At 37.3% G+C, this 25,782-nt stretch overlaps 1 protein-coding gene across 1 annotated transcript in view; it reads left to right on the top strand.

The window, feature by feature from the left end:
- Nucleotides 1-22,184, top strand: part of LOC101671969 (beta-galactosidase-1-like protein 3) — a 46,295-nt gene extending 24,111 nt beyond the window's left edge. Inside the window, exons 10-20 of the mRNA XM_013062132.2 lie at nucleotides 9,018-9,102; nucleotides 10,624-10,761; nucleotides 11,368-11,448; nucleotides 12,100-12,206; nucleotides 13,052-13,192; nucleotides 13,514-13,585; nucleotides 14,127-14,205; nucleotides 14,609-14,696; nucleotides 14,973-15,084; nucleotides 21,780-21,896; nucleotides 22,037-22,184. Of these exons, the coding sequence (XP_012917586.2) occupies nucleotides 9,018-9,102; nucleotides 10,624-10,761; nucleotides 11,368-11,448; nucleotides 12,100-12,206; nucleotides 13,052-13,192; nucleotides 13,514-13,585; nucleotides 14,127-14,205; nucleotides 14,609-14,696; nucleotides 14,973-15,084; nucleotides 21,780-21,896; nucleotides 22,037-22,102 (1,086 nt within the window). The 3' untranslated portion in view covers nucleotides 22,103-22,184. The remainder of the gene's footprint in view (nucleotides 1-9,017; nucleotides 9,103-10,623; nucleotides 10,762-11,367; nucleotides 11,449-12,099; nucleotides 12,207-13,051; nucleotides 13,193-13,513; nucleotides 13,586-14,126; nucleotides 14,206-14,608; nucleotides 14,697-14,972; nucleotides 15,085-21,779; nucleotides 21,897-22,036) is intronic.
- Nucleotides 22,185-25,782: the final 3,598 nt, after the last annotated feature.

Raw genomic sequence — 25,782 nt, 5'->3', positions numbered from 1 at the left:
GATTTGTGACCCAGTATGTGGTCTATTCTTGAGAAGGTTCCATGTGCACTTGAGAAGAATGAGTATTCTGTTGTTTTAGGGTGGAATGTTCTGTATATATCTATGAGGTCCATCTGATCCGATGTGTCATTCAATGCTCTTGTTTCTTTATTGATTTTCTGCTTCGATGATCTATTTCTGAGAGAGGTGTGTTAAGATCTCCAATGATTATTGTATTCATATCAATATGAATGTTTTCTTATGTAATTGGCTGCTCCCATATTGGGGGCATAGATATTTACAATTGTTAGATCATCTTGGTGGATAGTCCCTTTAAGAATGATGTAGTGTCCTTCTGTATCTCTGACTACAGTCTTTAGTTTAAAATCTAATTTGTCTGATATGAGAATTGCTACTCCAGCCTTTTTTTGAGGCCCATTGGCATGAAAGATGCTTCTCCATCCCTTCACTTTCAGTCTGGGTGTATCTTTAGGTTCAAAATGGGTCTCTTGTAGACAACATATGGATGGGTCCTGTCGTTTTATCCAGTCTGCAACCCTGTGCCATTTTATGGGTGCATTTAGGCCATTCACATTGAGGGTGATTATTGATAGATACGTTTTTATTGACATCGTGTTACCCATGAAGTCTTTCTTTCTGTAGATTGTCTCTATATTTCTGTTTAATGCTAGTCTTGGGCTTTTTCCTCCTTTAAAGAAGCCCCCTTAATATTTCCTGCAGTATCGGCTTGGTGGTTGCATAGTCTTTTAAGCCTTGCCGGTCTTGGAAACTCTTTATCTCTCCATGCATTTTGAATGTCAGTCTTGCTGGATAAAATATTCTTGGCTGCATGTTCTTTTCATTCAGTGCCCTGAATGTATCTTGCCAGCCCTTTCTGGCTTGCCAGGTCTCTGTGGACAGGTCTGACGTTATTCTGATGGGCTTTCCTCTGTACATAAGGATCTTCTTTGTCCTCGCTGCTTTCAGGAGGTTCTACCTACAATTATAATTCTTCATTCTTACTATTAGGTGTCTCAAGGACTTTCGAGAATCTGTAATCTTCGGGGGAAACCTTTCGGCCTCTAGTACATGAATGCTAGTTCCATTCATGATATTTGGAAAATTTTCATGGAGAACTTGTTCCACTATATCTTCTAGACTTCTTTCTTTCTCCTCCCCTTCAAGGATTCCAATAATTCTGATGTTGGAACGTTTCATGGCATCATTTATTTCCCTGATTCTGTTTGTGTGGCTTCTAAGCTGTTTGTTCCAGGCTTCCTCCTGATACTTTCTCTCTATCTGTTTGTCCTCCAGATCACTAATTCTATCTTCTCTCTCAGTTACTCTAGCATTGAGAGAATTTAGATTAGATTGGAACTCATTGAGAGCATTGTGAAGCTCATCCCTGGTAGCTTTCAGCTCTTCCCTAGTATTGAAAACATGATCTCTGGTCATTTTCAGTTCGGCCCTAATCAATTCCGTTTGGTCACCCAAGGCTTTCTCCAACCTAGCTATTGCTTGGATAATTGTTAGCCTGAATTCTCTTTCCGACATATTGTCTATGTTGATAGCATTTAGCTCTGTTGCAGATGGTCCATCCTCTGTATTTTTCTTCTGTTGGGCATTCCTTCTCCTAGTCATTTTGGGGAGAGATGGCTGAATGGGTGTAGGTGGGTGTATCGACTGCGGTGCAGTCAAGGTGCACCCTGGAATGCTTCTGAGCAATCAGGGTTCCCCACCCAAATGAGAGGAAAAAGAAAAGGAAAAGAAAAAAAGAGAGGGAGAGAGACAGGAACGAAAGGTGAGATAAAAGAGAAGGTTTAGCCCAAATGGGCCCCAAGGTAAGATTTATGAAGTATACAAACAGACACAGACAAAAAGACTGATAAAAGTATATGACAAGAGAAAAAAAATATATATGTTATTTGCATATATATGCATATTTGCATATATATGCACATTTACATATATATATGCAAATAAAGGAAGAACCTCGTCAGAAAGAACCCTGAGTGTAAGATTTATATACTATCAGGACAAACACAAAAACACAGAAATACTGGTGGAAGAAAAAGATGGGAGAGTGGTTGTAAATTCTCAGTGTGGGTGAGGAAGGTTGTTTTGATTCTTCCTGGATGTATCTTGATATCTTTGTTAAAGGATTCAACTTTCCTAAGATAATGGGGCATTAGGAATTGGTTTACCTATAGGGGTGGCATTGATTGGGGAAAGGGGGTTACCTTGAAGTTTAACTCTATATGAATATTAGGAAATAAAAATTAAAAAAAGGAATAAGCTAGACTAAACTAAACTAAAATTTAAAAAAATAGAAATTTAAAAAATAGAAATGCAAAAGGAAAACACTGGTGAATGTATCAAAAAGTTTAGGTTAGAAGGTTATTATGGAATTTGATGTACTGGACATCTCACTGTGACAGTAAATAGGTTAAAAATTATCTATATAATAGTAAAAAATTAACTATATAAAAAAAGTGAGCCAGAATAGTGGGATAGGATTAATAATAAAAATTGTCCTATGAAGTAGTGGTGGTTGTTCTCTTGTCATCTTTTTTTTTTTTTTCCTTTCCTGGTTGGTTTTCTGGGTGAGGGGCCTGCTACGTGGCTTTTCAGTCTATGATGTTCTCTCAGTGAAGTCCTCCCGCCCCCCTCAAGGGGGTGGGCTCTGAGGAAACTGGTTTTTTCAGGCTTTTGTTCTCTGGAGATTTTTATATTTTTTCACTTTTGTTTTTCTCTCTTGCCTTGACCGCTTTTGATGGTTTTTGTAGGTTTAGAGGAACACAAACTGCACCCTGACCTCCGTCTCAGAGAGAAGCCTCAGTCTGGCTTCAGAGCACAAATAAATCCCCCCTTGGCCGCTGGCGGAGCAGGTTCCCAGTCACAGTCTCCGGATTTTTTGCTTGTACCCCAAACCAGGGCAGCGGCGGCTGTCTGGCAGCTCCAGACTGCCAGAGAAGTTCCAAGCAGCCGTTGCACACTAAGATTTTCCCACTGGCCCAGGCTGGGAGTGCCTGGTCTTTCCAGTCTGGGAGCACCCAGCTGGAGTTTGTGTGCACCTCTCTCAGGAGAGGGTGCGGGGCATGACTCGGACTCTGATGGCATGGCGGGGCACTCTAGTGGGGACTGCAAAAAGGCTATGCTTCTGTTGGCTGGCGAGGCTCCCAGCCCCTCACGGGAGCCGGGCTCCACGCACTCTCAGGTGCGCTGGTGGTTCAGGGAGGAGACCTGGTTTCTCTGCCGCACTCTCTCTGGCTCTGCACCAGGGGTGGCTGTCCTGGGTCTGGGGATGTAAGCCCCGACCCTAAACACCCCGATTCCCGCAATTCACCCCCGGTGATCCTTTGTTCTTTTTGAGTGCTTTCTACCAGACTCAGAGTTAATGCTGCTCCCCAGGCGCAGGGCACTCTCGTACTGGGGTATTACTTTCCAATGGGTCGCCTCTGGTGGCTCCCTACCCCTTTTGTTTATCTTCTAATATCAGTCAGACTTTCCCACTCTGCTTTACCTGCCCACTGGCGTCTTCTGCTCTGGTAGAGATCCAGACGTGTATAATTCTGATCTCAGGCTGATTTCGTGGGTGATCAGAGTTCTTTGGAAGGTAATCAGCTCACTTTAGGGTACAGGTTGAAAGGGTGCCTCCTCCTACTTCCCCACCATCTTGTCTCCAACACTTGTTCTTTTTTTTTTTTTTTTTTTTAAGCTGGAGAACTTTACTTTTTATTCTTGCAGTTTTATACTAGGAAGTCAACATTTAATTTAATAATCCATTGTTCACAACTGATTTATAAAAAAATTTAATCCTTAAATTGTACATCAGTATCCTTTGACTCCAAATTTTATCACTCTCCTTAAATCTGAAGAAAATGATTAAGTTCCACAGACAGCACAGTCCCACTGACATGACATTTAGTCCAACGTCCTACACTCATGAGAATTAAGAATAGCCAGTATCAAACTGGCCTGAAACCTGACTGTGTTCCTGGTTCAGGATACCTGTAGTAAATTTGTAAATCCACACTAAGACACAAAAATAAACTAGAGAAAAGAGATGGCAACTATTCTTAGTAAGATGCCAAAAACAAAACCTCCTCCAAACAGTGAAGGAGAGCAGGGTCCAAATGGAAGTCAGAACTCTAGTTATAGCCAATCTTAAAACATTCCAAAGAATTCCGTAGTGGACCAGTTGGAAATAAACCATTGGACAGATTTCAGTTATGTCTTCAATGGAACACAAATGAAAATGAATAGCTTGTTTCTGTCAAGCATATTGGGAAGTGATTTTATTTTTTCAAATAAGTTTTTCCTTACCTAATTTGATTCTAGCACATAATTGATTAAAATCTCTTGATTATAAAAGCATGAAAGGTTCTAAGGGGACCTACAGACAGACTTACGTAGACATTTCAAAATTAATAGCTTTTGATTAGTATAATTTTTCTTAATTTGGATAATAGAAATTGTAGCTTTTTATTAAGCCATGAAACATGAAGCATAATCTGTTTCAAATTCTCTTTGGTCATTGAAGGACCAGAAAAGGACATTAAAAAGTGAAATATTTGAGGGTTTTTTTCCCTCCTTAGGTTAAACTTTAAAACTGTATTTAAGGAATCAAATCTTACAAAATCCTGGAAGATTTTGGTAATGATGTTGATAATTTCAGGGAAATTAATCAAGTACCTATTGATTTAAAAGTGTATTTTATTCAATAGTTTTAGTATCTTGCCATGGAAGATACTAGCCCAGCCTAGCAGAAAAGTGCAATATGTATAGCATACTTCGACATTTTAAAAGTTATATTAATTCCGTAACCATTTTGAAATGCTGGGCAAACTTTTAAAAAAAGAATCCTACATGATGTTATTCGTATTTGATTCACAGTTAATCAGGCATTTTGAGAGCTAATTGGATAAAACATGATAATATGGTTGAAATTTGGTAACATTTTAATGTTAATTTTTACTCTACTGTGAAAAGTTTTTATATGGCATACACACCCAACACTTGTTATTTCTTATCTTTTTGACAAGAGTCATTGTTACAGGTGTGAGATGATATATCATTGTGTTTTTGATTCACATTTCTCTGAATTATTAGTGATGTTGAGCATCTTTTCATGTCCTTGTTGGGTATCTATATTTCTTCTTTGATAAATATCTATTCATATCTTCTGCTCATTTTTAAATCAGGTTATTTGGTTTTTTGCTATTGAGTTGTATGGGTTCTTTTATGTATTTTGGATATTAACTGGTTATCAGATACATGGTTTGGAAATATTTTCTCACATTCAATAGGTTGCCGTTTCATTTTGTTGATGGTTTCCCTTGCTGAACAAAAGCTTTTTAGTTTGATGTAGTCTCCATTGTATTTTTGCATTTGTTGCCTTTGCTTTTGATGTCAGATCCAAAAATCATTTCCAAGACCAACATCAAGGAGCTTACTGTCTATGTTTTCTTTCAGGGATTCTATGGTTTCAGGTCTTACATTCAAGTATTTAATTTATTTTGAGTTAATCCTTATGTAAGGTATAAGATAGGAGTTCAATTTCATTGTTTCATGTGGCTGTTCCTATTTTCCTAACACCATTTATTGAAGAGACAACTTTCCCCATTTTGTATTCTTGGCTTCTTTGTCATAAATTAATTGACCATATATGTGTGGGTTTATTTCTGGGCTCTCAGTTCTGTTCTTCATTGTTTGATTTGTGGATGTTAAACCATTCTTGCATTGCAGAGATAAATCCCACTTATTCATGGTGAATGATTTTTTTAATGTATTGTTGAACTTAGTTTGCTAATATTTTATTGCAGATTTTTGCATAGATGTTTGTCAAGTATATTGGCTTGATATTTTCTATTCTTTCAGCGTGCTGGTGTGGTTTTGGTATCAGGGTAATGCTGGCTTTGGAAAATGAGATTAGAAATACTTCCTCCTTCTATTTTTTGGAAGAGTTTGGAAAGGATTGGCATTAGTTCTACTTTACATGTTTGACAGAATTGACCAGTTAATCCATCTGGTTTGGGACCTTTGTTTATTAGGATGTTTTTGATTCTCTGTAGTTTCATGATTGAGTCTTGGTAGGTTGTATGTTTCTAGAAATTTATGTATTTCATCTTGGTTGTCCAATATTTTAGCATATTCATTGCATGTTCATTGCAGTCTCTTACCTTCTTTATATTAATTTGGTATCAATTATAACATGTCCTCTTTTATTTCTGATTTTATTTATGTGAATCCTCTGTCTTTTTCTTGGTAAGTTTAGCCAATAGTTTGTTTATTTTGTTATCTTTAAAAAAAAAAAACAGCCCTTAGTTTTATCGACTTTTTTTTTTTTTAGATTTTATTTATTTATTTGATAGATAGAGATCACAAGTAGGCAGAGAGGCAGGCAGAGGGGGGGGGGAAGCAGGTTCCCTGCTGAGCAGAGAGCCTGATGTGGGGCTCAATCCCAGGACCCTGGGGTCATGACCTGAGCCGAAGGCAGAGGCTTAACTTACTGAGCCACCCAGGCGCCCTTTATTGATCTTTTCTATTGTGCTTTTATTCTCTCATTTATTTCTATTGTGTTCTTTATTATTTCCTTTCTTCTATTAGCTTTGGGCTTCATTTATTCTTTTTTTAGTTCCTTGAGGTGTCAAGTTAGGTTGTTTATTTGAGATATTGCTTTTTAATGTAGGCATTTTTCATACAAATTTATCTTTTAGACAGCTTTTGCTGCATCCCTTAAGTTTTGATATGTAGTTCTGTTTTCATTTGCCTCAAGATTTCTTGATTTCTTTTTTGACCCATTGATTGTTCAGTAGCATGTTTAATCTTTATATACTTTTGAATTTTCCAGTTTTCTTCTTGGAAAGAACATATCTACCACACAATTTATTTCTAGTGTTATACTATTATGTTTGGAAAAGAGCTTGATAGGATCATATTATATTTATTAATCTTATTAAGTAAATATTTACAAATGTTATATTCTCTTATTGGATTGACCTCTTTATATTGCTCCCCAATATAATGACTTTCTTTATCACTTATTACAGTGTTTGTCTTAAAGTTTATTTTGTGTGATATGAGTATAGCTATCCCAGTTTTCTTTTGGTTTCCATTTGTAGGGAATATCTTTTCCATCTCTTGCTTTCAAAATATGTATGTCCTTAAATGTTCAGTAAGTCTTCTGTAGGCAACATATAGATGGGTCTTATTTTTTTTTTTACCCATTCCACTATTCTATGTCTTTTGATTAGAAAATTTAGTCCATTTACTTTTATTTATTTTATTTATTTTTAATTTTTAAAGATTTTATTTATTTATTTTTCAGAGAGAGAGATAGGGAGAGAGAGAGAGAGAGAAAGAACAGCGCTGGGAGCAGCAGGCAGAGGGAGAGGCAGGCTCCCTCTGAACAAGGAACCTGATGCAGGACTTGATTCCAGAACACTGTGATCATGACCTGAGCCAAAAGCAGATGCTTAACTGACTGAGCCACCCAGGCATCCCTATTTTATTTTATTTTATTTTTTAAAGATTTTATTTATTTATTTGAGAGAGAGAGAGAACAAGAACAGGGGAGAGGGACAGAAGGAGAGGGAGAAGCAGACTCCCCGATGAGCAGAGAGCCCAACACTGGACTTGGTCCCAGGACCCTGGGATCATGGCCTGAGCTAAAGGCAGATGCTTAACCAACCAAGCCACCCAGGTGCTACTCCATTTACATTTATAGTAACTATTGACAGTTAATGTACTTATTGCCATTTTGTTCATTGTTTGATGGCTGTTTTATAATTCCTTTGTTTCTTCTTTTCTTGCTCCCTTCTTTTGTGATTTGATGATTTTCTCTAAAGGTATGCTCAGATTCCTTTCTCTTTATCCTTCACATATCTACCACACATTTTGCTTTTTGATTACCATGAGGCTCGCATACAACAACTTAAATTTATATCAGTCTATTTTAAGTTGGTAACAACTTAGTTCAAACACATTCTAAAATTACATTTTTATTACCCTCCCCCATGTTTTGTGTTCTTAATGTCAGAATTTATCCCTGATTATGCAATAATTATTTTCTTTCAAGCTTCTGATACCTTGTATTATGCAAAATGTACTCCTTTTACCAGCTTGTGAACCATCCCCAGGTAGTATAGATATTTTAACAATGTTTGTTCTTCCATTCCACGAGCATGGAATGTTTTTCCATTTCTTTGTGTCCTTTTCAATTTCTTTCATATGTGTTCTGTAGTTTTCAGAGTACAGAACTGTTACCTCTTTGGTTAGGTTTATTCCTAGGTATCTTATTGTTTTTGGTACAATTATAAATGGGATTAATTCTTTAATATTTATTTCTGCTGTTTCATGATTGGCAAATAAAAATGCCACAGATTTCTGTATGTTGATTTTATACCCTGTGACTTTGCTGAATTCATGTATTCTAACAAATTTTTGGTGGAGTCTTTTGGATTTCCTCCATAGAGTATTGTGTCATCTAAAAATAGTGAAACTTTGACTTCTTACTTGTTGATTTGGATGCCTTTTATTTCTTTTTGTTGTCTGATTGCTGAGGCTAAGAGTTCCAGTACTATATTAAATAGTATGATGAGAGTAAATATCCCTGTCTTATTCCTGACCATGGAGGAAAATCTCTCAGTTTTTCCCCATTGAGGATAATATTAGCTGTGGGCCTTTGGTATATGTGAGCCTCAATATTTGTGTCAGGAATTGCAGTCAGGTCCTTGTTTATCCAAAGCCAATTTTTTAAAAACCAGCCTCACATATGACAAGGTTGGAATCATAGATGGTGCTATCCAGGTACAGCAGCAAAGCATATAAAGTTTAAGGAGTATGGAGAATGTTTAGGAGAGGTGGAGAAACCAAAGCTATGGATGATGGGAAAGGGGTATTGGGAAAGGAGGGAGAATGAAGTGCTGAACTTTGAAAAAGTGAAGAGCATGAGTTCCTTAAATTTTTGTCTGTTGTGCTTAGCTTTTCTGATTTTCTTTTTACATTTTCTCAGACTTGATTTGGTTTGTTTCTAGAGCAATAAGCCCATTATGATCATGGAATTCTGGGTTGGCTGGTTTGACACATGGGGAAGTGAACATTCAGTTGCTAATGCTGAGGGTAAGTGTTTTGCAGTGTTTGACCCCAAGTAGAGGTGGTTCTGAGTCACGGATCATTCATACATTTCTTTGCTAATGAATTAGCTCATTCAGCCCAAACTATTCATTCAACACTTATATGTACAAGGTCTTGGCTATGCTTGAGGGTGAACTGATGAATAAAATGACCTGGTCCCTTCCCCCAGGGAGCTTGTTATTTAGTAGCGTTGCCAGATAAAGAAGTAAATCAGGGGTTCCACATCTGACAAGAGCTTTGAAGCAAACAGGTGTAGTGATAGAAAAGAGAGGGACAAGCCTGCAGAGGTAAGGCAAGGTTGTCATGGAAGGGGTCTTGGAAAGGCAACATCTCTGAAGAAGGGGATGCATTTGCTAAAAGTCTTAATAATCTCTGGTAAACCGCAGGCCATTGCTATGTTGATGTCAACTAAGTGGTAGTCATTGTCAGGAAATAACATGCAATGATGGTTGAAAGCATGGGTCCTGCAGCCAAAGAGATCAAGATTTCAGCCTCAGCACTGCTAGTCTGCGTGACTAGCTGCATGATCCAAGGCAGCTTTCCTTGTCTGCTAAACCTCAGTGTCCTCACTGAAAATGGGAATTATCATGTACCCTACCTCATAGGGTTGTTGTGGGGGTTAAGTGCAGTAAACAACTCGGACCAGTGCCTGGCTGATGTTGACTTAGAAAAAATATTTTGCTGCTAAAGATACTTTGCTGTCGATGTTATGAAAATAAGCTCATTTATATCAGAAGTAACGTAAACCAATGAAAAATGCCAGGTAACTGAGGAAAGCCTGCTTGGCCTGAAACAAAAGAAAACCCACCCCAACAAACAAGTGTTCTGATTGCTTTCATGTCTGGCACTATGGTGTGTTTCTTACCTGATTCTTTCATCAGTAGTATGAGACAGTAGAAATTAGAACTTTCATTTAACAGATAAATAAACAGAGGCTCTGAGAGAAATATAAGTTGTCCAAGTTAATACAAGTAGTAAAGAGCACAGCCAGAATTGAATCCCATATCTGACTAACTTTTAACCAATTCCCTATGATGGTCAGTGGAAGGTTGATCATATCTCTTAAAGTCATGATGAAAAAAATAAGAGTTTCTGTGGCTAAAGATTGGGAACAGCTACTTGTGGACTACTGCAGTGGTTTTATATTACTCTAGAAGGGAGTAATGAGATTATACTACTTATTTGTATAATTTCAGAAAATTTAATGAACATTAGATATTTAAGTGACATTAAGTTTTTTGGCTATTATTTAATAGATATAAGATTGAGTTAAATTATGTCTATACTCTGAGGAAAACAATTTTTGAAAAGGCTCTTGGTATTGATAAGACTTGGTTTCCTGGAATAGTTTTGGCCAGTTCCACCTATTTTCTCCTTAGAATCTTAGTGGAGATTGAAACACAAAACAACTAAGTTGATTCTGGGGTGGGGTTGAGAATAAGTTTCACCAAAGACTTCTGTCTTAATTTTTAATTTTCCCTGTGTTCTTGTTTTCCTCCTCTACAGATGTTAAGGAAACTGTGTCCAAATTTATCACATCTGAGATCTCCTTCAATGTATATATGTTCCATGGTGGAACCAACTTTGGTTTCATGAATGGAGCCACATATGTTGGGATACACAAAGCTGTTGTCACTAGCTATGGCAAGTGCCTGCTGGTATGGTCACCTCCCAGCACAAGTGGTACTGGAGTTTTACAGAGAAGGTTCCAAAAGCATCTTCTGAGCATCATTGAATTCTTGACTTATAATCTATGTTGAGCATTCAGGATATTCCTGTTTATTTTCCTTTCTTCTGTGATGTTCATAATGCCCCCTGCAGGTTGTCATTGCAGTAGATGGGGTACCTCAGACCTAGAGCCCTGCTTCACTCATCATATATATCATCCCTTGACTTGAACCTTCTAAGACACACAGAATACAAATGGTGATTGCTGGTACTGACAGACACACCTGGGCAATCCAGATTGAGGGAAGAAGAGGGTATCCATTAGAAAACAGAAGGATGAGTCCAATGTCTTTGCAGTCTCAGATCCCCAGGAAGGGTTGTGGGGAGTATTCCCAGAGTGACATAACACACCCTTGCCCCTGTACACACACACACATCCCAGCCTGGGATAGACTGGTCTGGGCCATGGGGAAGATGTATCTTCTCTCTCCCTCTGGTAGCCCTGGCCCATCTCATGCCAGCAGTGCTGAAAGAGGGTCTGTTGTGTAAGATTGCCTGGCCAGTGACTCTGGTGTCTTGCAGACTATGATGCTGTCCTGACAGAGGCCGGAGATTACACAGAAAAATATTTCAAGCTTCAAGGACTCCTTAGCTCTGTCTTAGGTACTCAGCAGTCACTTTTAATTTGAGGGATGGCTTTCCTCATGAAGTGGAAGGGTGAGGGAAGGGAAAGTTCCCCCCATGGGCAAAAGTTTGGAGCCTTAAGGGCAAGGGCAACCTTAAGTTCAAATCTTGATTTTCACACTTAAAAGATGAGGGGCTCTTCATGAGTGTTTCAAGACCCTGATGCCTGTTTCCTCACTAAAATATGAAAAAGTGATATCCATCTCCTATAATGACTGTGAAGATTAAATAATTTACTATTTGTAGATCTCTTGGTATGATGGCATGGTACCCTTACATACGATAGCAAAAATAAATACAGTTAATAATCTGCTATGTCCTAGAAAGTGAGCACTGGCATTGCCAGAAGGTGCAAGGTAGATTTCTTGCTCCCTGAGAGCCCTCAGTCCCTATGACCAACATTACCTTATAGAGGTCTATAGCTATCAGTTATCATGCACATAAAACTCGTTCCAATTTAGTTATTTCCAGTTTCTCATCACTCTTGGAGAAGTATACACATATACTAGGATAGGACCCATTTCTCCTGTTGGCCCTGGGATATGAGAGTTCATGGGTAGGGATGGGGAAATTGGAGAACGCAGTAGTTATTTCAGGCCCTTCTTGCCCCATGGCTTATTTTCATTTCAGCAATGCCTCTGCCACCTTTGCCCAAGCTCACCCCCAAGGCTGAGTATCCTTCTGTGAAACCATCCCTTTACTTGCCACTGTGGGATGTTCTACAGTACTTACATGAGGTGAGTACTACCTGGCCGTGGAATGGGGGGTTGGCTACTGGGGACCTGTGGGAGAGAGCTTTAGACCACAGAGTAGAGATTCTTTCAAGGACTTTTTATGGGAAGGGTGAAAATAAATCTTTTAGATTTTGTCCAAACTTAGAACTATGGGGTAAGAACCACAAAATTTTTCTCTGGGTAGACTGTAAAGGGGTTTGAACTTGAAGAATGAGTGGGGGGGCAGGGGAAAGCAGGATATTAGAGGATCCTGTTTCCCAGCTCAGAGGAACCATCTGCCAGATATTCTTAGGTGGGACTGCATGATCCATATAGGAAACACTGAGAGCCAGGAAGCCGTAAAACTGAGTTTCTAACTCTTCTTCACCATCCAGTAGGCCAAATCACTGAACTTTTATGTGTCCATTCTCTCCCTTTAAAATTAGACTACCTGTCTTATTTTGAAGAAAAGGTGAAAATTGCTTGAAAAATATTAACTCTTGAATTCATATTAGTTTCACTTCTGCTATCACTGTTTTAGATCTTATTGGCACATAATGTAGATGCTAACTAAATGTTTGCTTTAGTGCATAATTCTTATTCAACTTCAGTTATGTTAGACAGTTTATTCACTTCATTAATTCTCATGATTACAGCAATTGTTCCCTCTATGATGCTCCTACTATCCCCTGAGTTTCCTGGTCAGTGGAGATGATGAAAATCATCAAATAGCATGGGTTTAATATTTCTTACCCAAAGAACTGTTGGGGACCATTAGGATGTACAACAAAAAATGACAAGGGCCTAAGGAAGAAGGATCCCAACTTCTCATCACCCTGGCCCCTGTTTCTGCTATGTCTCTCTCTTAGCCAGTTATATCTCATACAACAGTCAACATGGAGAACCTCCCTATAAACAGTGGGAATGGCCAGTCCTATGGATTCGTGCTTTATGAAACTTCTATTTGCTCTGGAGGTTCTCTCCATGCTAATGTTCATGATACAGCACAGGTAGGTATCAACAGACTGTAAATGGAGGTAAGCAGAACCGGACTCTGTTATTGGGGTGGGTAGTCACTGGTCAGCTTTACTATTAGATGGTATTTTCAAGCATCTATTATTCATGAGGCATTGGGAATATAAAGTCAAGCCAAAGAGATTTGTTTTTGGCTTTGTCACAACTTAAGCCTGTGAAGTCCTCCTGTTCAGCTTCTAGCCATCTGTGATCACCAAGGCTAGTCTTTTCCATCAAAATGACCTGCTTCCTAAACCAGAGCCTCTCTTCTTTCTTCAGGTGGGCCAGTAAGTCTGATGCTGGCTTTTCTTTTGCAGGTGTTTTTGAATGAGATAAGTATAGGACTTCTGGATGATCATATTAAGACGTTGATTATTCCTAAAATCAGGGTATGTGATTCAAGAGTCTTGGTGTTGCCCTACACAACATAGCAAGCATAGCCTGGTCCTGAGATAGAATACCGCCTTTCTCTGCCACTGCTCTTTGGTATTGCTTCTCACTTAGGGTTCTATTAACAAGTGCTTAGGGCTATAAGCATAACTGCATCTCCCAGGTCCAGGTGTATCAGTGTTGTAACATACATGCAAGGGCTTAAATGGAACTTCCCTGTTAGGCCCTGAGTCAGTCATTAGCTGCTGGTTGGGTCTCTGATCAAAAGCACACAGCTGAGCCGCTCTGCCTTTCTTAAGACAGATCAGCAGATGAAAGGGGAGATTGGGTTTGGAATAGGAACACAAAGGGTCCTCATGAGAGAGAAGGACTGCTGTGCTCTGGAGACCCCTTTTCTCCCATTTGCTTATCTTTCTATTTGGGACTCAGAAAAGAATGCGTTGGAGAGTAAAAACTCTGCGAGGACATGTAGTCTCTGTAAAATGGTCTATCCCAAGCAGGAATGCCAACTTCCTTCTTATTTTTTCTTTTTCTTTTTAGGAATGTCAACTTCTAAGGATCCTGGTAGAAAATCGAGGACGAGTCAATTTTTCGTGGAAAATTCAAGATCAGCGGAAAGGTGGGAAACAGGCTGTAATCTCTCTTTGTAGTTACTTGGATTCTCAGATTGGGACGATGTTGCTGTTGGGAGGAGAAAATGAGTCCCTTGATCAGTGGGATGACTAGGTCCCTGGACCAAAGGCTCCCTCTCCATTGTCCTGCCTTCTCCAGTTCTCCTGGGTGGAAAAGCAGAATGGTTGGATAGGGCCCTGGCCTATTATAGAGCCCGGACCCAGTCTGCCAGTGGGAAACTTTCTTTGTAATATGGAACCATGTAACAGGAAACTTTTGGTAATAGCAGGTTAGACAAGTCTTTGCCCTCCTGGCTGATTCTTTGTCATAGGCATATACAGTCTGAATTTCTTTATCCCAGACACTGGAGAATGTCCAATCCCTATATTTTTTCTTACTCTCACCTGCAGGACTAACTGAATCAGTTACCATTGATAAATTCCCCCTGAATGGTTTTGCTATCTATTCTCTGGAAATGACAATGAGCTTCTTTGAAAGGTATGTTCTTCCTTATGCCTAAACCTTTGGAGGGATCAAGGGGCTTATAGATGTCAAACTCTTTGCAGATGAAGAGCTAAAATCCAGACAACTGATTTACCCAGGATTATAGAGTGCTTTAGGGTCAGGACTAGAACCCTAGAACAAGTCTCCCAACTCTTGATTTTAATGCTTCTAGTCTAATACATCTCCTCGTCCCTGGGTGGGGAAATCTAGGGTCAGTGTTTGCACTAGAGTGCGGAAGGTCTTTTCTTCAAGGCTCTGCTCTTCCTCCAGACTCCGCTCTGCCACCTGGAGGCCTGTCCCAAGGAACTATTTGGGCCCTGCCTTCTACCTTGGTACCTTGAAGGTTGACTCTTCACCCAAGGACACCTTGCTGAGTCTACTGGTAGGTGAGCTGCCCTCATCTGTTCTGGTGTCCCAACCACCTCTTCTTGTCAAAAGAGTTTTAAAACAAAGCTGTAGTGTTCCTGGTATTACTTCTTACATGTTTGGTAGATTTTACTAGTGGAACCAATTAGGGCCAACATTTTCTTTGTGGGGAAGTTTGTAAGCGTGGATTAAATTCCGTCAAGATTGAAGTACTAGTCAGATTTTGCTTCTTTAAGCAAAATGCCTCCCCGTTTTCCTTGTTTTTCTGTTCTTCACTTCTAACAAGACTTCCAACATTTCTCAAACTTCCTGATTATCATTATTTAAAAAATAATAAATCAAAACACAACAGAAAACCTGAAATAATAAGATGGAGAGAGCAAAGGATGGAATTTCTCCTTTCAACCCACCTTCCATTCCAATTACTTTCTACTTTTCAGAACTAAACACTACCTGTGTCACTGGACCAAAGTGGGCTGCTCCTCAGTGAGTTATAGACAGACTACATCAAATGGAGTTGTATTACAAGTCATTTATTTATGCAAATAAGGAGATTGTGGGGAATAATTTCCAATGTCCTGTCTCCCTGAAGATGGGAAAGCAGACTCTTATTAGGGCTTGGGATGAATATTCAGAAGGGGATTTTAATACCATGAGGCTGAGGTCACTTCTGGCACTTTCTGGTTCATCTGCACAGGTGTGGCCCTCAAATGTTTCTTTTTCTATTCTAGAAGTTTGTTAGTTTCTTTCTAAAAGGTGAAATTGACAGCTCAGCAGAAGCCTCTAGGAATTAGTTCCTAAAAGATAACATTGACAGGCAGAAGCTTCTACTAGAAATTTCCTGAATTCAGGGGTTAGGCTGACAGTTTGTGGTTAGGCTAAAAGTTTGTAGGATTTCATATATAACTTTGCCTAGACATATACACAATTACTTTTTACATTAATGGGTTCACTCCCTAAGTTATATTCTGCAACTTGCTTTTTAAAAATACTATACCTCCTATAGCTTTTTATGTATAAATGCACATAATAAATGCACAGTTCAATAAATTATCACAAAGTGAACACCATGTACTTCTTTTGAGATAAAAAAGTAAAATATTGTCAGCACCCTTCCCAATCACTATCTCTCCTTGTCCCTTAAAGTGAACCATTATCTAGGGGTGTTTGGGTGTCTCAGTTGTTAAGCGGCTGCCTTCATCTCAGATCATGATCCTAGTGTCCTGGGATTGAGCCCTGTGTTGGGCTTCCTGCTTGGAGGGGAGTTTACTTCTCCCTGTCCAGCTGCCCCCTATTTCTCCCTCTCCAGCCTCCCCACCCCTGCTTGTGTTTCCTTTCTCACTGTCTTTCTCTGTCAAATAAATAAATAAAATCTTTAAAAAAAAACATACTAGGGTCACCTGGGTGGCTCAGTGGGTTAAAGCCTCTGCCTTCAGCTTAGGTCATGATCCCAGGTTCCTGGGATTGAGTCCCACATCAGGCTCTCTGCTCTGTGGGGAGCCTGTTTCCCCGGCTCTCTCTCTGCCTGCCTCTCTGCCTACTTGTGATCTCTCTGTCAAATAAGTAAATAAAATCTTAAAAAAAAAAAACCAGATTAAAAAAAGGTGAACCATTATCTTGATTTCTAACACTCCAATTCAGTGCTTTCCCTTGTACTTTGTGTAAATTGAATTGCATAGCATGCCTTCTTTATTTGTGTGCCTGGTTTTTTGCTAAAATTCAGCATTAAGTGATGTTGTGGTGATTTATTCATTTTCAGTATTGTATGGGGTTCCATTTCATAAAATACCATACTTTATTTAACCATCCTACTGTTGATAGACATTTGTATTATTTCCAGTGTTTGGCTATTATAAATATTAAGACTTCTTTTGTGTTAATGTTTGCTATTGAGACATCTTTGTCATGTCTTGGTACCAAGTTTTAAGACCCCCATAAATGATTTGGGAAGTAGAGTCTCTGTAAGCCTGGTATTACTTCTTACATGTTTGGTAGATTTTACTAGTGGAACCAATTAGGGCCAACATTTTCTTTGTGGGGAAGTTTGTAAGCGTGGATTAAATTCCGTCAAGATTGAAGTACTAGTCATATTTTGCTTCTTTAAAAGTGAGTTTTCATAAATTTTATTTTTCTGGGAATTTTTCCATTTCCTCTGAATTTTCAATGTATTATGTTTAAATTGTTCATTTTTAATATCTCGACCATCTGTAGTAATGTCTCTTTTTGTCTTGGTAAATTTCATCATAATATTACCAAATTATTAATCTTTCAAAGAATCAATGGTTGGCTGTGACTTTTACCATATTGTATAGTTCTTTTCTGTTTCATTTCTGCCATTTTCTTTATTATTATTATTATTATTTTGTTCTTTTGTGAAATCCCACATTATCTTTGCAAATTTTTTATAGATCTGAAATTATTTTAAAATAAAAAATATATTAAACATTTTAGTATGTTTCTAATATGTATTATTTTAATTGTTCGACTTTTTAAAAAAAGATTTTATTTATTTATTTGAGAGAGAGATAAAGCATGAGTGGGGTGGAGGGGCAGAGGAGAAAAAGAAGCAGACTCTACTGATCTGGGAGCCCGACACAGGGCTCAAACCCAGGACCCCGAGATCATGACCTGAACCAAAGGCAGATGCTAACTGAATGAGCCACCCAGATGCCCCACAACTTTCAAATACCAATTATTTCCCTTATCACCTAGTTCTGTTATTTTGCATTTTAAAGTTTTTAATTCAAGTGTAATTAATATCCAGTGTTACATTAGTTTCTGGTGTACAATATAGTGATTCAGCAATTGTATTCATTTCTTGGTGCTGATCAAGATAAGACTACTCATAATCTCCTTTATCTATTTCATCCATTCCTCCACCCATCTCCCCTCTGGCAATCACTGGTTTGTTCTCTGTATGTAAGAGTCTGTTTATTCACTTGTCTCTTTTTTCATTTGTTTCTTAAATTCTATGTATGAGTGAAATCATATGGTATTTGTCTTTCTCTGTCTGACTTATTTCACATAGCATTATACCCTCCAGGTCCATCCATATTGTTGCAAATGGCAAGATTTTGTTCTTTTTATTTGTGGCTGAGTAATATTCTATTGTCTACACACACACACACACACACACACACACACATATTTATCCATTCATCTTTCTATGGACACTTGGATTGCTTCCATATTTGCTAATGTAAATAATGCCAAAATAAACATAGAGGTACATATATCTTTTTGAATTAATGTTTTTGTTTTCTTTAGTTAAATACTCCATACAGAATTATTGGATCATATGGTGATCCTATTTAAAATTTTTTGAGGAACCTCCATACTGTTTTCCACAGGGCTATGCCAGTTTGTGTTCCCATCAACAAGGCATAAGGGTTCCATTTTCTCCACATTCTTGCTAACACTTGCTATATCTTATTTATTCATTTACTTATTTGATACTAGCCATTCTGAAGGTGTAAAGTGTTTTGTTCATTCTACTTTTTATCTTAGGAGTTATCTTCTTTCTTTTTATAATTTCTTGAGATGGGTGCTTAGATAACTGACTTTTAGTCTTTATTCTTTTAGGCAATTTTTCATTTAAGTATGAATTCAGTTGTATCCCATAAGCATAAAACATTTATTGAGGTGAAGTTTACATTAACATAAAATTAATCATTTTAAAGTGAACAATCCAGAGTCATTTGGTACATTTACAATGAATGCAACTCTTCTTCTATCTAGTTCCAAACAGTTTTATAACTCTAACAGGAAAGCTTGTACTCATTAAGCACTTTCTTCCCCTCCCCTTAACCCCTGACAAACAATAATTTTCTCCCTGTGTCTATGGAATTGCCTATTCTGGATATATACTCCATAAGTTTTTATATGTTTTATTTTCATCACCACTCAATTCAAATATATTTTAACTTTCCTCATGATTTTTGCTTTGGCCTCTGTGTTATTTAGAAGTGTACATGTTTCTTGGGCACCTGGGTGGCTCAGTGGGTTAAGGCTCTGTCGTCGGCTCAGGTCAGATCTCAGGGTCCTGGGATCAAGCCCTGATTCGGGCTCTCTGCTCGGCAAGGAGCCTGCTTCCCCCTCTTTCTCTGCCTGCCTCTCTGCCTACTTGTGATATCTCTCTTCATCAAATAAATAAATAAAATCTTTTAAAAAGATGTGTACATGTTTCTTAATTTCCAAATATTTGGATACTTTATAGTAGTTTTTTTATTATCAATTTCTTGTTTAACTGTACTGTGGTCTGAGAATTTTAAAATACAATACTTGTTTAGTCCAATATAGGGTCAAAGTTATAAAGATTATTGTGTATACTTGAAAGAATAGGTATATTCTGCATGTATTAGATCAATGCTCTATATATATCATTTAGTTCAACTTTGTTAATTACCTTATTTTAAATGTTTTATGTCTTTATTGATTCTTGTTTGCTTTATCTATTAGCTATTGAAACATTGTTTGAAAATTTTCCATTATGGTTATGAATTTTATTTCACCTGTTATTTCATCAGTTTTGCTTAGATATTCTGAATCTTTACTTTTAGCTTTTATATGTATCATTATCACTTAGATTAAAAATTTTATTATTGAGAGATGTTCCTTTTTATCTCTAGTTGTGCTTCTTGCCTAAATGTCAAATTTTTCTGATACGAGGGGTGCCTGGGTGGTTCAGTCATTAAGCAGCTGTCTTCAGCTCAGGTCATGATCCCAGTGTCCTGGGATAGAGCCCTTCATCAGGTTCCTTGCTCAGCAGAAGCCTTCTTCTTCTTCTACTCCCCTTGCTTGTGTTCCCTTTCTCGCTGTCAAATAAAAAAAATCTTTATAAATTTTTTTCTGATATTAATGAAGCTATAGTAACTTCTTTTGCTTAAGGTTTATCTATTTTATCATTTTCTGTTATTCTTTTATTTTTATAATTCCTTTATATTTTAGATGGTTTTCTTATGAATATCATATTACTGTTTTATTTAATGTCTAGCAATCTTTGTTTTTACCTGGAGCATTTCAGAGCCTCCAATTTTATAGGTTAGAACCATTTTGTTATATCTCCTTTTGTCTCTTCCTGTCTTGTATGTTTCTCACTCTTCTTTCCTCTAAGCTTAATTTTGGAAACTTTCTTTCCTATTATTCAGTTTACTGAGTCTATATTTAGCTATATTCTCTATTTAGCTGTATCGAATCTGCTATTCGAAATATCTGTTAAATTCTTATTTCTAATTATTACATTTTTTAATTTTAGAATTTTCATTCTATAACTTTAGACTTTTTTAAATAGTTTCCACTTCTCTGTCAAAATTCTAGCTTTTATCTTTCATCTCTTTTTTTTTTTTAAAGATTTTATTTATTTATTTGACAGAGAGAAATCACAAGTAGATGGAGAGGCAGGCAGAGAGAGAGAGAGGGAAGCAGGCTCTCTGCTGAGCAGAGAGCCCGATGCGGGACTCGATCCCAGGACTCTGAGATCATGACCTGAGCCGAAGGCAGTGGCTTAACCCACTGAGCCACCCAGGCGCCCTATCTTTCATCTCTATGAGCAAACTAATTTAATAAGCATAATTCTTTATTTATTTTTTTAAAAAAGATTTTATGTATTTATTTGACAGATAGAGATCACAAGTAGGCAGACAGGTAGGCAGAGAGAGAGGAGGAAGCAGACTCCCTGCTGAGCAGAGAGCCTGATGTGGGGCTCGATCCCAGAACCCTAAGATCATGACCTGAGCCAAAGGCAGAAGCTTAACCCACTGAGCCACCCAGGTGCCTCAGCATAATTCTTTGAAAGCCTGGTACTTATAAATCCATTATCTGCATCACCTGTGCATCTGTTTTTATTGCCTATTGTTCCGTGTAGTATTTTTTATTATATTGTCTTTTCCAACCCCATCTGCTTGATATTTTTGAGTTCCAGAAATTACATATGAAAACTGCTAGAAATAACTTAAAGCCTAAGATGCTATCAGGAATTTACGTCCACCTCTAGAGTTGATTAAGTGCATTAGTAATCACCTTAGTACAATTATGAGGACAGAAATGATTTGAATCAAGGTTTTCATACAATGGCCAGACTATTTCTAGTTCACTCTTCTCCTTGGGTTTAGGCAGGTGCTCAGGATCACAACCCAGAGTGTAAATTATTTAATAAGGTTCGTTGGTATCCAGTTTTTGTTCCCTAAACTTGTGAGGCTAAAGAAGTTTCTGCTAAGCTTCTCAGCCACCTCTTCCTGAATAAGCAGATGCTGCTATTGGAAAAACTGTCTCAATGTCTTCTTATCTCTCAGTTTTCTTTGCCGAGATCTTGGTCCTATCACTCATCATGGTATTGTGAGCAGGTTTTAAAAAATGTATAACTTTTATAACTTCTTAGCTTTAGCATTCATCTTTATTATCTAATACTTATCTCTGGAAACAGAACAACTCCTTTAAAAAAAAAAAAAAAACAAAAAAAACCATACCATTATACATCATGGGTCAGGAACAACAGTAGCATTAGCATTAAAGGTTTGATTCCCACTCTTCCTTTTCTCAAACAGGATGATCTAGGGAGAAAAGAAAGGCTAACAGTAAGAAAGGGTAAGCCTATTCAGTACAGAATGAGAAAGACACTGAACTGTATTCTGGGGATGAAGGCAGATCTCAACATTCAGGTGAGAATTGCCAGTGTGAATCTGTTCCTATGTCTCAAGACTCCATTCCTTCCAGACCTGGAATTCTGGATTTGCATTCATCAATGGACGTAACCTTGGGCGATATTCAATTATTGGACCTCAGAAAACACTTTACCTTCCCGGTGTTTGGCTTCATCCAGAAGACAATGAGGTGAGTCACCCCTACCCCTGCTTTTATGTTTCATGAATGTTGAGATCTGCCTTCATCCCCAGAATACAGTTCAGTGTCTTTCTCATTCTGTACTGAATAGGCTTACCCTTTCTTACTGTTAGCCTTTCTTTTCTCCCTAGATCATCCTGTTTGAGAAAAGGAAGAGTGGGTCATACATCCAAACTACAAATGAACCCATCCTGTAAGACTGTATTATAATACATTTCTAGGATTGTTAGAATTCACCTACAAGCATTTAAGTAGGAAGATTTATGTCGAGAATATCAGTATTGCCTACAATAGCAAAAATGGAAAAATAAGCTAAAAAATAAAAAAAGGAAATTGTTATGAATATTATAGTATATCCATGTGATGCCTATTTTTAGGCTTCAAAAAGTCTTCAAAAATCTTTAATGACTGATTTACCTAGTTAAATGCCTAATCCTTAGCATATTCTTATTCTCTAATCAAATGTGCCTTTAGGAAGATATGATTAAAATAATACCAGATTTTATTTCTGACTCATTTGGAAGGAAGAAAAGAGTCTCTGGCTTAAGAGAGAGTAAGGATTAGTGTTCTCTCTATGCCAAGAAAGTACTGTATATGCTGAATGGTAAATTCCTGATGTGTGTGTGTGAGAGAGAGAGTGTGTATGTGTGTGTGTATGTGTGTTGTAGGAGGGGGGGAATACAAGGTGCCATGAACAACGTCTTCAGGCATTTTCCTACAGCCCGTGTGTCTCCAAGGTGACCTTGTGGGTCATATCCAGTCAGAGAAGATATAGCAATTTGGTTGCTTGATTCTGACAGATCTGACAGCAAAGCCTGCCATGGAGCATTCTGTGTTGTCTTATTTCTCAGCTATCTGGATATAGGCAAGTTTCCTACTGATAGTGGACAAATATGAGTCAAATGGATTTCCTCAAATGACACCTTTGGAAATGAATCACATTTTTATAATCAAATTATAGCACTTGACCTAAATTTGAACCATTGCACTACAACAAAATCTTATTACCTAGGCCTAGGAGCTTCAACAAATTTGGCAAATAATCTGGTGTCAAAAGGGAAGAAGGAACCTTCCCGGTTGGGATGAGAACTAAGGAGTCAGATGATCTTTTCTCCCACTAGTCTGAATGTCTGGCTCACTGAAAGAGAATTTTATCATGCACCCACAAAATTTCTACATAAAACTTTATTCTCTGAGGCTATAGACTCAAACCCATAAAATCTAAGGATAATCTATAGACCAAGGGAAAAAACAAATAATAATCCTGAAAATCATATGTATGTATTATATTTCAGATAATATATATGTTATTTTTAATCTTAGCAACCATGCAGCTTTTCCACTTTGTAGATGGAGAAACCAAGGTTTAAGAGATGTTTGAATACATGTATCTCTGATTTATACCTCTTCTTCTATTATTATACCTCAACTCCATACCTATGTCATTTTTTATGAATGCGGATATGAATGCAACAATACTATCCAGAAGATATAATGTTTTAGAGAAAAGGGCTCACAGCTTAAAACTCTTTACCTAGCAACATGGTCCTTCAAGAAAAACAAAGCAAAAGAAAACAAAATACAGACCTTATAGACAAACAAGGGCCAAAAGATTTTATATCATCAAAAGATCCATGTTTTAAAAGGAACTCTGAGGCAGCCTTTCTTAACTGGGGTTTCATAAGATAACACCTTACAGGAAATATTTTCAGTGATTAGTTCCTTACTGTAATTTATAGAAGCATACCAGGAAAGCTAATTCATTACAGACCATGGATGCTTAGGGCATTGCACCTTAAGTCTCTCAGTAAACCTCAGAGGAGAAAAAATATCCTAAAGAACATATGTCAGCAGAAAGAAAATGACCCCAGTGGTAAGATCTGAGATTCAAGAAAAAAAGTGAAACAAAGGAAGGATGTTGACAAATATGCAAATACAGGTCAACAAACATTAATTCAATAAAAAATATATTAATGTCTAATTTGAGGGCAAAATCTGTATAAAGTTCTAAGACTAGGAGAAAATATCTATGGTGGAAGAGCTGTGATAGCAAAAACAAGGGAGATCTAAGCTTTTTGTAATGCTAAGATATTAACTTTGTCTTTGTTGAATATGTATGTTAAATTTAGCTTAACTGTTTGATGTACTTAATACTTATAACTTTCAAAAAAAAAAAACCCAAAAAACTTGAAGGGGGCAAATAGAATGAGGAAAAAAAAGGCAACTAAAAAACTTAACCAATAAAAGGTAAAAAGGAGTAGACAATAATGTAAAAAATAAGTACAAGTAGAAAACACATATTAAGATAGTAGAAATAAATACAAATACATTAGCAACCATAGTAAATTTTGTAAATGTAGTAAACCCTCCAAAGGTAAAAGTTGTCAGACACACAAAAAAGAAATATATAAGTTTTACAAGAAATACACCTTTAACATAGTATACAACATGATAGAAAGTTAATATAAAAAATCATACCACACAGGATGCCAGGATGGCACAGTCGGTTAAGCATCTGCCTTTGGCTCAGGTCATGATCCCAGGATCTTGAGATCGAGTGTCCCATCAGGTTCTCTGCTCAGCAGGGAGTCTGCTTCTCCCTCTACCTGCCAACCCCTCTGCTTCTGCATGCTCTATCTTAACTTGCTCTTGCTCTTGCTCGCTCTCTGGCAAGTAAATAATAAAATCATTTTAAAAAATACCATGCATGAATTAGCAGAAAGAAAAATTAAAATTATCCCATTAACAACTCATCAAAAAGAATAAAATACCAAGAATAAATTTAACTAAGGAAGTTAAATACCTATACTTTGAAAATTCTGAGATATTGATGAAAGAAATGGAAGACAACACAAATAAATGGACAAATATACCATGCTCATGAATTGGAAGAGCTAATATTATCAAATGTCCATACTATCCAAAGCAATATACAAATTCAATGTAATCCCTATCAAATACCAATAGCATTTTTCACAGAACTAGAACAAAGAATCCTAAAATTTGTATGGAACCACAAAAGACCCCAACTAGCTGAAAGAAGAACAAAGAGGTATTACAATTCAAGATTTCAAAGCTGTAGTAATCCAGTGTGGAACTGTCACAAAAATATACACATAGATCAATAGAACAAAATAGCCCAGAAATAAACTCACACCTCTATGGTCAATTAGTTTACAACTAAGGTAACAAGAATAAAACAGTCTCTTTAATAAATGGTGTTGGAAAAATTGGACAACTACATGCAAAATATTGAAACTGGACCACTTTCTTACACCACATACCAAAGTAAACTTGAAATGGATTAACTACCTAAATATCAGACCTGAAATCATGAAACACCAAAAAGAAAACATAGATTGTAAACTCTTGAAAAATCAACCTTAGCATTATTTTTCTAGATGTCTCCCCAGGTAAGGGAAATCAAAGAAAACATAAACAACTGGGACTATACCAAATTAAAAACTTTTGCACAACAGAGGAAACCACCAAAAAATGAAAAGGCAACCTACTGAATGGGAAAAGGTATTTGCAAATGATACAGCCGATAAGGAGTTAATTTCCAAAATATAAAAAGGACTCATACAACTTAACACCAAAAAAAAAAAAAATCTGATTTAAAATAAAACCATGAATAGATGTTTTTCCGAAGGAGACATACAGATGGCCAACAGACACATGAAAAGATGCTCAGTGTCGCTAATCATAAGGGAAATGCAAATCAAAACCACAATGAGATATCACTTTACATCAGTGAGATTGGCTAGTATAAAAAAAGTAAGATAACAAGTGTCAGTGAGGATGTGGAGAAAAATGAACTTTTATGCATTATTGGTGGGAAGGTAAATTTCTTGCAGCCACTATGGAAATCAGTATG

The sequence above is a fragment of the Mustela putorius genome, unplaced genomic scaffold, assembly GCF_011764305.1.
Source record: "Mustela putorius furo isolate JIRA1106 unplaced genomic scaffold, ASM1176430v1.1 tig00000460_pilon_pilon_pilon, whole genome shotgun sequence".
Lineage (NCBI taxonomy): Eukaryota > Metazoa > Chordata > Mammalia > Carnivora > Mustelidae > Mustela > Mustela putorius.
This window is presented reverse-complemented; position numbering and strand designations above follow the sequence as displayed.